The sequence below is a fragment of the Cupressus sempervirens genome, chromosome 3 (genome assembly GCF_028749045.1).
Source record: "Cupressus sempervirens isolate cs-2001-9-10 chromosome 3, ASM2874904v1, whole genome shotgun sequence".
In the NCBI taxonomy this organism is placed as follows: domain Eukaryota; kingdom Viridiplantae; phylum Streptophyta; class Pinopsida; order Cupressales; family Cupressaceae; genus Cupressus; species Cupressus sempervirens.
The window spans coordinates 455,123,374-455,138,580 of NC_143120.1; the positions used below are offsets into that span (position 1 = coordinate 455,123,374).

At 34.0% G+C, this 15,207-nt stretch overlaps 1 protein-coding gene across 5 annotated transcripts; it reads right to left on the reverse strand.

Moving 5' to 3' along the window:
• Positions 1 to 2,973: 2,973 nt before the first annotated feature.
• On the reverse strand, positions 2,974 to 9,850 carry MGT2 (magnesium transporter 2). 5 transcript variants are annotated; one of them, XM_089820264.1, is made up of 8 exons: positions 9,707 to 9,850; positions 9,416 to 9,458; positions 9,185 to 9,307; positions 7,828 to 9,008; positions 4,927 to 5,055; positions 4,507 to 4,842; positions 3,943 to 3,990; positions 2,974 to 3,690 (listed from the first exon to the last, which is right to left on the reverse strand). In XM_089820264.1, the coding sequence occupies exons 4-8, from the start codon at positions 8,470 to 8,472 to the stop codon at positions 3,460 to 3,462; spliced, it is 1,389 nt and encodes a 462-aa protein (XP_089676390.1). In that variant the 5' UTR covers positions 8,473 to 9,008; positions 9,185 to 9,307; positions 9,416 to 9,458; positions 9,707 to 9,850; the 3' UTR covers positions 2,974 to 3,459. The 5 variants fall into 5 exon arrangements, with proteins under 5 accessions (XP_089676390.1, XP_089676394.1, XP_089676392.1 ...); XM_089820268.1 differs by having other exon boundaries at positions 9,185 to 9,282; positions 9,707 to 9,845; XM_089820266.1 differs by lacking the exon at positions 9,185 to 9,307 and having other exon boundaries at positions 9,707 to 9,848.
• Positions 9,851 to 15,207: the final 5,357 nt, after the last annotated feature.

Sequence of the window (15,207 nt, forward strand, 5' to 3'; positions counted from 1 at the left end):
GAGGACTCCACATGACTCATACTACTAAAAAATTGTATCAAAACTAGTCAGAGTGCCCAAAAAGTGGAATTTCCCCCCCAATGGCTAATTAAGATATGTAGTTGTCATTTATGGAAACACATGATGTACATGCTTACAGGAAACCTTAGAAATAAAAATACTTAGCTTTTGGTACTCAAAAAATTGTCTAAGTATGAATTTGGTATACAATAGTATATTATTTTGTTTTGTAACTTGTTGCTAATGTCATATTATGACTAGTGAAAGTAGGAGATAGTATACATGTTGATGATGACGTGTATAGCCTCAGAAATCAATATGAACTGTACAGAAAAGAGATATTTGTGTTTTACCAGTAAAACAGGACAACAAAATTAAAGGAAATGAATTATTTTATTTACAAAATAATTACTTGACCAATTAGGGCCGACATCCTAGATGTTTACTCTAAGTTGGAAAAGTGTATTGTCGTCTTAGCCAACCTAGCAGCAATTTGTGTAAAGGCATGGTATTTATGCAAAGGACATCTTGTGAATTCAAGTGTGCGATCTTGAAGAAGTTGTGTTGAGCAATTGTATGCAAACTTTTGTGAAAGCGATATATGAGAAGTTTGTGAAGCTACTTTGTGATCCGAAATCGAAGTAAAAAAGAATCTATATTTCAAAAGTCTAATTACTTATTTGGGCAGTGAGCTCTTCTTGTAATTGGAAGTGCGTGTTTGGACAATAGGCTCATCTTGCATCTACTATACTACAAATCCTAACAAGGTTGGCACAACTCCTAACAGGATTGGAATCTCCAACAAAGATTCAAAGTCTCCTAACAGGGACTCTCTATACTAAATTTGCTCATTGACTCTTAACAGGGTCCATCCTCTACCAAAGAACTTATATATCAATATATTATCTAATGGGTATCATCTCCACCGCAAGTTTCTCTTGGCCAAGGTTTCCCTAGCTAACAAAATATAGTGTTATAAATTATCTTTGTGCATGGTTATTATTACTGTTTAGCATTACTTTATTACTTTGTTATGTATGGTTTAAAGTAACAAATAATATCCTATTGGCGACTAAAGCTTGGTGACTAAAGCGTGCATTGTGAGGCCACAATAAGTATGTGGAGGTAAGAAACTACATTGCTAGTATTTTATGCTAGCACGTTTCATTGTGATCCTCATAGCAAGGAAGATCTAGGAATACAATGCAATTGGTTTAAAGATTGTTAGTGTGGTGCAATGTAAAATGGTGGTGCAATAGAATATTTAAAAAGGCGAAAGGTAACATTTTGTAATAGAGTATTATAAAGGTTGGTACATTTCATGCCTTAATGGTCAAACTAATGTGGTATATGACAACATATTATGTAACATTTTTTATAATTTCGGTATATTTTCTATAGTTACTGATCGCGTTCTGAGTTCAGGGTGGACTCCCAATAAAACCCCAACCAACCAAATTTGAAAAAGGTTTTCCCTTCTATGAGAATCCCTTATTGCTACGAAAAAATGCAAAAAAGTCAAACAAGACCCCACATTAGACTGAGCAAGGATATCTTAAATATAACCAGCGAAGGAAAAAAAATTGAACTGTTGCAGCGCTGGATTATTTAGCCCTAGGGTCTTTGAAAATGTATCTTAAGTGTGTTAGTTTACTTTCGGGAGCGTTTAAGTTAGACGTATAGCCCACACTATTTTTCTTAAATTTACCGGGCTATAAAACTCCATTAATAGCCCTTGTATCTTTGAAAATGCATCTCTTCGAATATTTTTTTTTTTGTGAGAATTTAAATTAGTTCATGTTAACACTTTTTTCTTAAATCTACTGTGGATGCTGTCAATTTAATTTGTGGGATAGTTGACTTCATCCATCGATAGGATCAAGTAAAATGATTTTTCAGAAGGAAATGGGAGGATCTTGCGTGTAATCATCGCCAACCGCATTCTCGCATTGCCGCACACCACTCCCCCACCCAAAGACGGTGATTGGTAAATTGTAACGTGTTCAGCAGAGTTGCATCAACATAGAGGAAGCTAAACATAGCAATAAACTGCAAAGACGCACAAACCGAAACAAAGACTTTTTGATAGTCAGAAATGGGTTTTTCTTAATGGTTTATATCTCCAGTTTTTCAATCCCACCTCACGACTTTTTTTCGAGGACAACATTTTATCCACAACCATGGTCATGGAAGGGCTTAGCATCTTACACCAATTTGCTTTTCTTATAGGTGTTGATCCACACTCCAATTAATTATTTTATTATCAATATGTTTGATTATCGTAATTGTTTCCAAATACAATTTTCCTATTTTGAGAACAAATCTTGATTCTGGTTTTTTTGATTCTGATACTGACTGTTTTCATCTACTGATTCAATGTATTTATGGTCGAGGTAAAAAAATTATGACCGCAGTTGTTTAAGGCTAATCTCCAGACAAAATGCAGTAGGACAAAACCAAGTACTTTTTTTTCCCAGATTCAAGAAAACGTAGTGATTTTTTGACCATTTTTTTGTTGTTTTCGACTACAAACTATGCAGATCATGAAGAACAAATGCTGAAATTTTCGGAAAAATCCATGATGTTTTTGATTTTTTGAAATTGGCCAAATGTAAAGTTTGTAGGGAGAATAGCCGTGTGTCCATTGTTTACTGGTAGCAATGCTTGTGGTGGAAAAGGATCAAATGAGATGTCATGTGTAAAGTAATTTTCTCACCCTTCAACAGTCTCTGGAACCTCACTAGTGTAAACTCCATACTAATTGTGAGTTGTCCGGGTGTCTATGAAAGTGATTTAAATTTAAATTTTTAATTCTTAGCCAAATGACTCATACTCCAACCGAAGCAAAGAAAACATATTCATATTAGATTATTCATTAATATCAAAACAAATGAATCCCCAAGACAAACAAGGCTTCCAAATATCCAATGTCAAAACCACAGTACTGTGGCAAATCATTTTGAAATCATCAAATGGTAAAGAGATTCAATATTTCATTTCAGAAGAAAAACATTATAACAATGACCTTAAAGTTTAGCTGGATTCCACTGATCTAATCCTCCATCTATCGCTTGTAACACAAAAAGGTCCCAGGAGAAACAATGACATAAAACATCAGTGGGGAACGTTATTGAGCTTCTTCTCTTCTTAATCCTGTATAAATTTGCATGCCATATACAACAGCCCCACTATCAATTTTTTATTTCTCAGCCATCCAAAAAGGATAATTTGAAAGATAACAGAAAGTATGCGTATTTTGCACCTAATCATTATATTGTTGGAATTGAAGCTGTATTCAGTGGAAAGGAAGTTTGCTTTCAGTCAGATGCTCATCCAAGAGACAGGAAGTAGCTGTTTCAGCTACGATAAAAAGAATGAAATAAAGATGACATTTCCCCATAAATAATTTTCCCATAAACAAGAGAGATAAACAATAAATGGGCTATGATACATGATCTATTACAGCGGCATCAACCTTCGATGCTTGAAATACCATAAAAACAAGACGAAAATTAGCAGCCCAGAAGCCCCAGTTATTATAAGAACCCATTTGAAAGCAGCAGGTTCATCAAACAGCTCAATTGGGATATTCATGCCAAAAACTCCTGCCACAACTCCAAATATAGCAACAACAAATGTGGCTGTTGTGAGCAATAGCTCAAATTGTATCAACTGATTCCGAACATTATCCTGTCAATGACCATTCTCAAGCATCAAAAACTCTAAAATAAGAAAATAATGAGTCTAAGACTCCAAAGAATTAACTCAAACATGTAATATCAGTCATCCTTGCAAAATGTGGGAGACCCACATATGTCGTAGGCACACATTAACCTAAGTACAACTGATTTGAGGATTTAATAATTTTAGCAAAAGCACGGTGTAAATCAGTCCTATATAATGGATTTTAAAAGTTAAAAAACAAGGACCTAAAGATCTTACCAGTTGAATATTTATAAAATCCTCTGTATCATCAATATACTCCTTCAGCTAGAAACCATAAGAACAGGAGTCAGATAGAAAATTGCATTCAATACAGAATTTTTGCTAGACCATTTTACAAAACCAAGCCTTTTTTGATAATTCACTGATTAATAAAATGATAAAAGAAAATTGCATTCAATACAGAATTTTTGCTAGACCATTTTACAAAACTAAGCCTTTTTTGATAATTCACTGATTAATAAAAAGATAAAATAATAACAAATAACCACAAAAAAGCTCCAGAAAAGACAAGGAATTATGCTCTAATGGCAAGGCCACAGAGTTCTCAAGATCAAGATCCAGGTTCAAATACCCAAAAGTGGCATCTGTGTTACTGCAGTACTCCTGCAGTTACAGTGGTATCCCCCTAGTTGTTATGCCCATACAGGAGTTATGAAGTCTTGTGAAGTCCGATGGTGGACAGTTGTTGAGGGTGTGAGCACCAAAACAAACCCCTACTAATTATTCTAACGTTACTTTTTAATTATCTCTCCAGTAAAAATTGTCTTGCTCTTAACTTACCGATGTTAACTTGTTTAGAGTGCTGTCAATTACTACAAAGTAGGCTTCAAGTAACATTTCTAGCTCTTGTATGTGTTCATCATTGTTTTCAGAATCCCTCATGCTTTCATGCCTGCTACGCACTAAGCTGACAGTCCTTTCCAGCTTTGAAGAGTCTGGTGGAGAACAAGCAGGAGAAACAGGGGCTGATACTGAAAAGCCAGCTCCAACAGAATTATAACCATATAAAGAGTGATCTCTAAAATATGTAGCCTCCATGCGCTCCTTCTTGTCAGTCAAATACATCTCAGCCATATCCCCATCATCGTCCATAAGCTGCTCTATCTCATCTCTTACCTGCAGTAAAACTATTACTGATAATTCATGATATATTACTGTACATTCCAGAATAACAGATCATTGAAGTTTAAAGATTTATACCTTTTGGACCCTACGAGTCAGAGCTACAAGCCTGCTTTTCAATCTCCTGACACGCTCTAAGTTTAATGTGCTGATTTTAGATGTCAATTCATCCAATACAGGATATGCTTCTATTTCCAGTTCAGTTGCCTGCATCATACATACAAAATGAATATCAATAACTGTTAAATTCAAAGATACAATTTGCAAGAAACAAAGACATGAGAAATTCATTTGCAGTATCATAACATAATAACTCTCTTACTAAGATTCAAATGTTCTGCAAGCCAATTCAGATCGGCTTTGCAAAATTTCCAGCCAAACATATCAAGGGTCAAGTCTTCTAATCATATCTAATATCTATGTATATACAAGTTAAAACCTCTTAGCAGATTTGAGGATAAGGTTATAAGTCAAATTGGTAAAGATTGATCCCTTCATAAAAGCATATTGACCTATTGAATTCTAGAATTCAAATATGTCAGTTTACCTCATTCCACATAAGGATATAATTGTTGTTGAAGTTTCAATTAGAAAAATAAATATACTAATGCATACTGTTATATCCATTTGGCTAGGCTTCTGAAGTAATGGTTACATGTGATTCACTGAAAATGGTCCATCTTGAAGAAAGCTTTGTCTTCACAATCATGCACAAGGTTAGAAACAAAGTTGGAGTTTCTGATTTCTCAATCGCCGTACCATCTATTCTACAGAGGGCATCTACAATTTGGTTCTCAAATCTTCATTATTAGGAGATTTGCCTCAACTAGAATGTCTATGCAATAAGACATGAACTAATTAAATCAACCTCTAAATGAAGGAACGGAGAAGGTGTACAAGTGTCTATGTGTTGCACTTTCAGTTGTGTAATTCAATCAACTGGTTCACACCATTGTTTTCATTTTGGTTAAGCCTCTTAATTGTTGACTCATCAAATTTACTTTAAAACAAAGTAGTCACAGTCGGGGTTAACAAAGTTGGCATTTTCCTCTACTCAATTCCTGCACTGTCTTCTCATTGAAAACATCAGAGAAGGGTATATACAATTTGGTAAATCATTATCAGTACCATCTTTCTTTAATTGGATGATGTAAATGCTAGACACTATTAGTCAACCCCTACATATAAAATGTTAAAGACCTCGCCTAAATATGCACAAAGGCATTTAGCCAACAGCAAGTAGAATATGTATAGACTATAATCCATGCAACAAAGCAAACAAAAGTGAAGAAAACAAAATGTGTGAAGGGTCTAGAAATAAGCATGAAACTATACTAGACAAATAAGGAGCCGACACTGTATGTACTGACTTAAACAAGGCAATATGTTGAGCAAAGTATGAAACAATTACGCAAGAGGTGGAGGACAAACAGATACTAACCTTTAGGGAAATTCTCGGTACAATGATCTCCACATTTGGCAAGACCTTCTACATCTTAAGGTTTGATGACTTAGGTTGAATGTTCAGAAAGTAAAGATTGCCTAGCAAGTCTGATAGGTTATTGTTTCAAACATTTTGATCTCATTCCAGAGAAATCCTCAAGTCCAGATACCCAGTCCAACACCAGTGCATTCCGAGGATTTTATAAGGCCATAGGTAGATTTGTTTCATTCACATGTGTAAAGACAATTCTGCAATTGTTTTCAAGTAATAGTATAAGGATTTAGGTACAAATATGGATAGCAAATCTCCAGTCAAAACTCGAGTAGAGATACATCATTGCGATGGATGGAGTTGATTTTGTCCACTTGAGAACACAGCAATTATGTGTTTTTATCACCCATGGCCAGCATTGCCAACCGTGATTGAACAATGAAATAAATGAGCCCAAAGATGAAATTGAAGAACATATTGTCAAAAGGTATTTAGGTGTACATAAAAAGGAACCTAAGGCATTAATAGGGCACCTAACTCAAAATGGAAGCTCTAGCCAAGCCCCACCCCAATCCCACAATATCTCAATGATGGGAGAAGCACGCACCAACAAATCCCTTGAAAAAATGAATGTAACTAAAGCATTTTTAGAGAGTGTATAAGATAGACACGGGATACCATTCATACAATCACTTAGCCATGGTACAATGACGAATTTTCTTCCTCAGGAATGCCATTTCATACTATAAAAATTCTATTATGCCAAAATTTTCCATTTTAGTGTGAATATATAAAATTTATTATTAGCTCTGTTACTGGATTGAGCCAGAAGCCATACCATACCTGGACTATTCAGACCGGGCAAAGAACCTGGTCCAGGTTCTGCCAGAGCTTATGGATTTAACTCAAATACAAGTTCACCAAGAACCCTGGTCAAACCTTGGAAAACACAAGGAAAACCTTAACTTTTTAGCAAACAAGCCCAAATAAAAACCCCGACTACCCCTTTAAAACTAACTCCTAACATACTAGCAACAAAAAACACACAAAACAGAAGCAAAAACACAATCCCACCAGTGTTCATATTTAATTTTGTGTAAAATTACATTGATATCTATATATTTTCTTAATATGTATATACACATTTCTTGCTGGTATTCTAGAACATGTCATGTATCACACAGAAATCAAAACAAACAATGGCAAGTTCAACACAATTCAAATCATATTCAAATCACTCTCGCTTCAGTTTTTCCTAGCTTCTTCAAATTTTGTGGCTCAAGCTTTGAATGTTATTAAAATAAAATTTAATACACCTCCATCATCATGTACCCTTGTTTTCTTGCAACATTATTAGTTTGAGAGATCTTGATTCTCTCCCTCATTCTACCTTCCACAGAAACATCATCAATTTCTGATACTTACAGTTCGGTTCAGTCGTATGCTTCTTCATTACTAGAAAACATCTGGCCTTCAAGCAACCTAAAAATATTTCAAAAACTATAAACAACATGTTTTGAAACATGAATAAGCTTGTTACATACCTGGGTTTCTAGAAATGTGCAAGCTGCTTCCAGCGCAACCTCCAAGGCCCTGAACTCAAATGGCAGGTCGTCTGCAGACGAACCATTGAAAAAATCAGCCTGACCAATAGATCTTTTTTGCCTTGCCTGTCCCATAACATCAGCGTTTGATTCTTGCCTAGCTGACTGTGATGGAAATCTTGAGCTCCCTTGTTCACAAGGATGCCACATATTGCCAACCATATCATTTTTGATATGCAAACGCTTTTGAAGCTCCGCTACATACTGCAATACATAGCTATCCAAAGAATTCAACAGCAGCACCTCATCAGCTGTGATTATGCACCTTATCTGTTCTAGATTTACAACAATTGCTCTCTCCCGACCTAAAATTGTTGAAGGATACACAAACAATGGATCCAAAAGCCGGAGATCCCTTGCAGGAAGATCACAGCGTTTCATGATGGTTACTTTGTCAACCTCCAAAACTTCATAATTCCCACTTGTATCTATCCGTATCCAGGAGCGAACACCCTGCCCTCGCTTTTTAAGTCCTAAGAAGTCTAGTCCTTGAAACAGTGCCCTACCGGGAATGGTGGATCGATGAGATGCTTCTGAGACAACAAAAGGGCGTGGTGGGAGAAGCGGTTCTTTCAAATCTGCCATTTATAATGTTTAATAGAACCCAGAACTTATTCTTGACAAAATCAAAGTGTCCAGACCTAGGATAAAGTATATAACCAGTAATTATGCGCATGTGGACAATATAATTTCTACCGCAAAGTCCTCTAAATGTTCACCAGAACGGCTCCAGAAGCCCCAGTTTATTGAAGCGCCTGTATACTATTGTCTCACATCTCTAAAGCTAGAACTTACACTGAACCCCAATTTTACTAACTCACGGCTTCAAGAAAATGTCTTGAAAGAGAGAAAGATAATCAACAAATACCATTTCTAACTGCTCATGATTCAACAATTGTACCGACAAATCTCCAGAAGCGGCGGCAGGGAAACGTATCTTCCAGGTGAATTCACAACTTGTAACCATATCCCTAATGTGCCTGCAGTTGGTTCCCAATCGTAGAGTACTTGGAGCGCCTCGCTTAGAAGGTAATGCCCTTTAGTTTTATTCAGCACAGAATTCAGAGTCATCTCAAAGCAAAACTTCAAAGTTTTTTACCATAAATCTCCAATTCCGACATCTGAGACAAATAAAGCCACTACATCAATAAATACTCAGAATAAGAAAGCAAACAGGGGTCGGTTACTCAATCATTTCAAAACAAAAAAAGAGTATCCATATCAACTCAAATTTTTAATCTGGATTTACGCGTGAAAACAAAACATTATGGCAATAAACCGAAGTTCTGAAAATTACATTGGGAATTGTCGGGAATATGTTGGGAATATTTCTCTGCAATTTTCTTCAAATAGATTAATCTTTTTAAGTAACGGTTAAGCGGTTACCATCTGCTTCTGCACATATCCTTCCAGTTGCCCTCTACAGAAGGTTAACACATGGAGATTTTGACAGAAACTAATAAAAAAACAAACCTGAAAATTAAAAGCTTGCAAATTTTTAAAGCCATTTGTCTTTTTAACACGCTACCTTTCTTGAATTCTACTGCCCCACTGCTCTGGAAACTGCAAACCTGCAAATTTTCCACTTTCCAGATCAAACTCACTCACTCACAACCTTGTAACAACTCTAGATCTTCTTTAATGTCCAGAATCGTGATTTTCAGAGAAGAAACGGAATAACAATTTAACTAGGGTTTTGAACTGAAAGGCTAATGAGAAACTTCCACTTGGATCTAGACAATCTAACTTTTGCAGTTCGACCTGGGTAATGATGTAACAAACAACTAAAATCTGGAACTCATTATTTTGGCGTACTAACCTCATAAGCTCGAATCTTAACGGACAGTTTCATCCACGAATTATGATTTCTTTCCTTTCCGGAATGGGTGGTAAGATCACCCAAATATAATTTAACAGGAAGTTTTTTGGGTTTTCTTCATTAATATGAGGTGAAGTAGGCTAGAAATGTATTGACTAAAACGTTTCTTTATATAATAAAAATTAAAGATGCTCGCGTGATAGTTACGGCCTCATATTTGTCGTCCAACTATTTGTAGTGTAGGGAGAGTGGTGATAATAAACTAACTTTTAGTTAAAAATATTCACAAAAATCTGAAAATGTCCTTATCCCATTGCTCCACTATAAAAGATTGTTCTATTTCTATTTTACATTTTGAATTTGTGGACGGAGAACTGGGTAGTGTTATGTAAATTAGAGGTATTGCTAAAAGTTTTTAGTATTTCAAGTAGTTATGGGAGAACACATCTTACAATATTACATGGATGGGGAAGAAGATTGGACCTCAAGCCTTTTACAATAAGCTTTCAATAATCAAGTCAATCTTAACCTTCATCTTTAGATTTTTATATAAAATTTGTTTTTTTGCATATTTTAGAAAATTTGATAATTGTATGCATCTATGACTCTCACTTCACAAATGGAAATTGATGTTGATTTAGCACACGTATCATTTATTGTTCATTGATTGTTATATCATTGAATAGTTTATATGTGCCTCTATCATGGTTTTATCAAAGCTTTTGTCGAGGAAGCTTTCAGAACTCGTGCCCTTAGGTTTTGTTATGAGATTTCTTCTACATTTTTTAGGAAACTTGATGTTCTCTATTGCGCCTATCCATCATCATAAATTCATAAATGTAAAACTTAGATTTATCTAAGGTTTGATGTTGGTTTATCATTCTTATCCTTTATTGTTTATTGATTGTTATAACAAGTGGATGGTCTCTATGTGCCTCTAACATAAGGTTATTTTCATGTGTATATTAAAGATATAGAGTGTTTGTTGGAAGAATACATGAAACCTTGCATAATAATGTTTCTTATTGTAATATATTCTTTATTATGTAATATTACACCTAAGAGCGCCTAAATAAACATGCAAAATGTTGAGATTCCTTTGAAATATTCTTAAGGTCACCTAATGTTAGGTTGTAAGATTGCAATATTATAATGATTATAATTATTTAATATTGGGGAAGAAAATCAATAAAGTGTCCCATATTAAATGTAGAGAGTTGAGGGATTAAGTAGTAGATGGTTTATGTAATGCTAAGTTTGGTAGTTTTATTAGGGATTATTTTTATAAAAGCAATGACAAAGGTAATCGTTAGGTTAGTCAAGTTGGCATTTATGGATGTTTTAAGCATGGCATGGGATGTGTGATTACATGTCTATTCATATGGAATGTATGTTAATGGTTGGAGTTTCAAAGGCTTCCATAGATGTATTGTAATGTTGCATTGATAATAAGAGGTGTGTAACGTCTAGTTCTTGCCAGTTTTTATTTGAGTTTGGGGAGTGCTTGAAATCTTGTATTGTCAAATTTTATAATTTATTGTAGGAATATTAGTAATCGTCAAACCATGCATTTGTTACTAAGATTTGTCATGAAAAATAAACTTGTGAAAGTAAACTATAGATAATGCTTGTATAGCAGAGTCACAAGAGCATTACAATTACATGAATGTTGGTGTGAATTTCATGAATTATTATAAAAGTATAATTGAATAAATTTTTTAATTACAATTATAAATCAAAAATCTAATTCAAATATTATATTACTTATTTAATAATTATTTTTAAAATAATTATAAAAATAAGAAAATATTAGTCAAGAGCCTACAACACAATGGTAAATTATGAGCCTCTCATCGAGGAGGACTTAGTTTTGAATCTACGAGATTAACACATAATAATAATTACTCTTAACAATAGTAATAAATAATCTAGGCTTCAGTTGATTACGTATCATATATATATATATATATATATATATATATATATATATATATATATATATATATATGTATATACATATATATATATGTATATACATATATATATATATATATATACATATATATATATATATATATACATATATATATATATATATATATATACATATATATATATATATACATATATATATATATATATACATATATATATATATATATATACATATATATATATATATACATATATATATATATATATATACATATATATATATGTATATATATATATATATATATATATATATATATAAGCATCAATTTTTTTAATATTGTATTTAGTTAAATTGTTTGATTTTTTTTTTTGACAAGTAGAGGACAAGTTTATGAATGAATGAATGATTTTAATGATGTCCACGAGACCATAACAGTCTAAGGGATCAAATGAATGCAACACTAAGCAATTTCCATATTCCTTTCCATTTCTAATCTTCTGATATAGATCTTAACCAATAAATTCACAATTTATTTACTCTTGTCAATTTCAAATAAGTTATGCATGTTGTCTACCTTTAGGATGACATCATAATAAGTTTGGTTGTTGTCGTAAGTTGTTCATCCCAAGAGAACATGTCATTCTAGTTCAATAGCTCTCATCCTACAAAACATGCAAATCCTCTCCCAAGCCTCTTTGGGCCTCTTTCATCTACTTGTCTCGCACTTGAGGTGGTGGGATCCTATCATCAGTTGTACCACCAACAACTTTGCCTTACCTTTAATAAAAGCCCCAAGGTACACTTTCTCACCATGATCCCCAATTGGGTTGAATTCTTTGATGTAATAATCCTTTTATCTACCAATGTTATTATTCCACATGCCAATATGGAACTTCTCTCTAACAATTTTTTTATGCCCACATTAGTGTTTAGACACTACACCTTGATGTTCCATTTATCCATCCATTTAATTTTTTAATTCATCCTTATTTTCTTCCTACGGTTAAGAGCCTCTTCTTTCACAATTTTAGTACAATGATGATCATGCATATTTTCAATCTTCCTTAAGTAGCTAACTAACTGAAGTATCGGTGAAGCCTCTAACAGAAAAGTATCATCCTCTAACAAAAGAATTCCATAGGGAATGAAAGATTTGACTTTGAGATTGCTTGTGATTAAGTGTATTTTATTCTCTCTATTTGTCTCCATCCACATTTTGACATGATGCCCCCCATACCTCACAATCATAAAGAACCACCAACATGACCAACAAACCAAAGAGAGTCTTCTTGGTTTTCCAGTTCCATAGTTTTGTTGTCCTATATCTATTCTAAAATAGAAATGAAGCTTTCTAAACCCCTTGAATCCTTTTTTCTCTACAAGTCTCACAGCTAAGTTTATAATGAAGGTCAATCCCAACGTACTTGTACTCTTTTATGATTTTCAGCGGGTTGCCTTCCAAAAGGAATGCAGTATGCTTTTATTTTCTCCTTGGAGAGAAAATCATAACTTTGGTTTTGGAAATATTCACCTACATCCCAACTTCTTGGAAATTTTTGTCTAAGGCCCCTAAATGATCTCTTAATCCTTGATCCATTTTTTCTATCAAGACAAGGTCACTGACATACAAAAGAAGCTTCATCACATACCCTACCAACTATACACCCTCCCCCTCAATGTTATCTAAGTGAGTTTCTAGTTTATTGATGTACAACCCAAACAAGGAAGGAGATAAAGGGCATCCTTTCTTAACACCAATGTCACTCCCAAAAAAATTAGACATACCATCAGTAGTTATAATTTTGGCTCTAACTTTTTCATATAATCTATCCATTGTTGCTCTATATTCATCTGAAATGCCTAATTATTCCCTTATGTTCCATAGCTTGTCTCTAGGAAGCGTGTCAAAGGATTTCTTTAAGTCAACAAAATAGAAGTAAGCTTCTTCCCCTTGATTGTCCCACACTTTCTCTATTATTTTTCAAAGAGTGATGTAGTGCCTCCTGTGTTTGCATTTTGCACTTGGTTATGTTTTGTTTCAAGAGATACTTTGATACTCATGTTTGAGGACATTCGAGATGACCTGTTGGTCAAATACTATATTTTGAGTTACCAATATCATAGATGTTAGATGCTATGTTATTCAGTTTGATCATATATGCATGATGATGCTTATTGATGTGACATGATGTTTTATGATGATATATGGTTATTTTGTATTCGAACATATACTTTGTCTATGATTATATGATGGACTTACTGGATTCTGGATACTTTTTTTTTTTTTTTGGATTGGTAAATGGCCGAAGCTTAGATTAATTATTTTTATTTGTTGTAATTAATTATTTATGTGTTAAGTAAATTCAAACCCAAGACCTCCCGCATGAGAGGCTCACAAGTTACTATTGTGTTGTGGGCTCTTGCCTAATTCTGGATACTTTGACTTGATGCTACAACCATTTACTTCATTCTTGCTTTGAGATGCTTTATGATGCAGTGAGTGATTAGAATAGATTATTTTAATGTGGTTTAATACATTTATCGCTTCACCTATATTATTATATGCAATTGCACTTGATCGTGTTGTTCAATGTGCAGGATTTATATCTCTAGTAGTGGCACATGGAGTTAGTGATTCGGTTGTTCTTACCTAGCCAATGTCATCCCTATATGGTCAATGCATCCTATTTAATTGATTAATTAAACCCTCTGGTGATTTAATAAATTCAAACTCATTTGTGTTAAGTGATTAGACTTGTGAGTGTGTCTGTGCATTTAGAGGTTCACAATTGTCACAAAAGTTATTAAGGAATTTTGTAATTCAATAGTTTAAGGGAAATTTATATTTGATTTAATTATTTTAATTCCTGACAGCTTTGTCGTAGTTGAATTTCATTTAATTGGAATTGCCTAATTTTGTCTGGGTTGAAAAGGGATTGTTCAAGTGAGCCAATTAATTTCCTAATATTATATTCCACTTTTAAAAGTGAATATATATCCCAAAAGGGAATTATTTCCTCACTTCTCACTTGTGAAATAGGAATTTTGAGAGCAAATTCAAAAATCCTCTTTGAAGGATTTATTGTTATGTTTGTTGGAGGAGCTATGGGTGTGGGATTGTTGCAAGGTTGAGCTCATTAGATCCAACTTGAGGAGACCTTCGTTTGTCGAGATTTTTGGTAGTGACCATAGGGCAATTATTTTATTTCACATGTTCTTGTTTTAGCCCTTTTGGCTGTGAGGTAGGGCTCTCCCATTTACTTATTTTCACTTTGTTTTGGGGTCTACTTTTGGTAGTGACATGTTTGGAGGCTAAGAACTAGTGTTCCCCTTTGTTTCTGCATGCTAGCTCTACCAAGTTGGGTGGGTACGAGTGTTTGTCCCTTTTTGGACTTGAGAATTCGAGGTTTCGTGCCATTATGTTGGCCATTTTTGCATACAGACTCCAAACCTAGTTTTAATTTGATATTTGTGGCTTTTATACCTAGCGACATAATGGATTTTAATTTTGAGGTTTTTGCCATTTTTGGTTTTTGCCTTGATTTGTGTGCCACCCAGTTTTCTC

What these genes read in the sequence shown, in the direction of transcription:
- MGT2 (XM_089820264.1), bottom strand. Translation starts at nt 8,472, where the DNA reads ATGGCAGATTTGAAAGAACCGCTTCTCCCACCACGCCCTTTTGTTGTC. An exon ending in GCACATTTCTAGAAACCCAG is followed by an intron (nt 5,056 to 7,827) that starts GTATGTAACAAG and finishes TGTATGATGCAG; the next exon opens with GCAACTGAACTGGAAATAGA. An exon ending in CTCTAAACAAGTTAACATCG is followed by an intron (nt 3,991 to 4,506) that starts GTAAGTTAAGAG and finishes TATGGTTTCTAG; the next exon opens with CTGAAGGAGTATATTGATGA.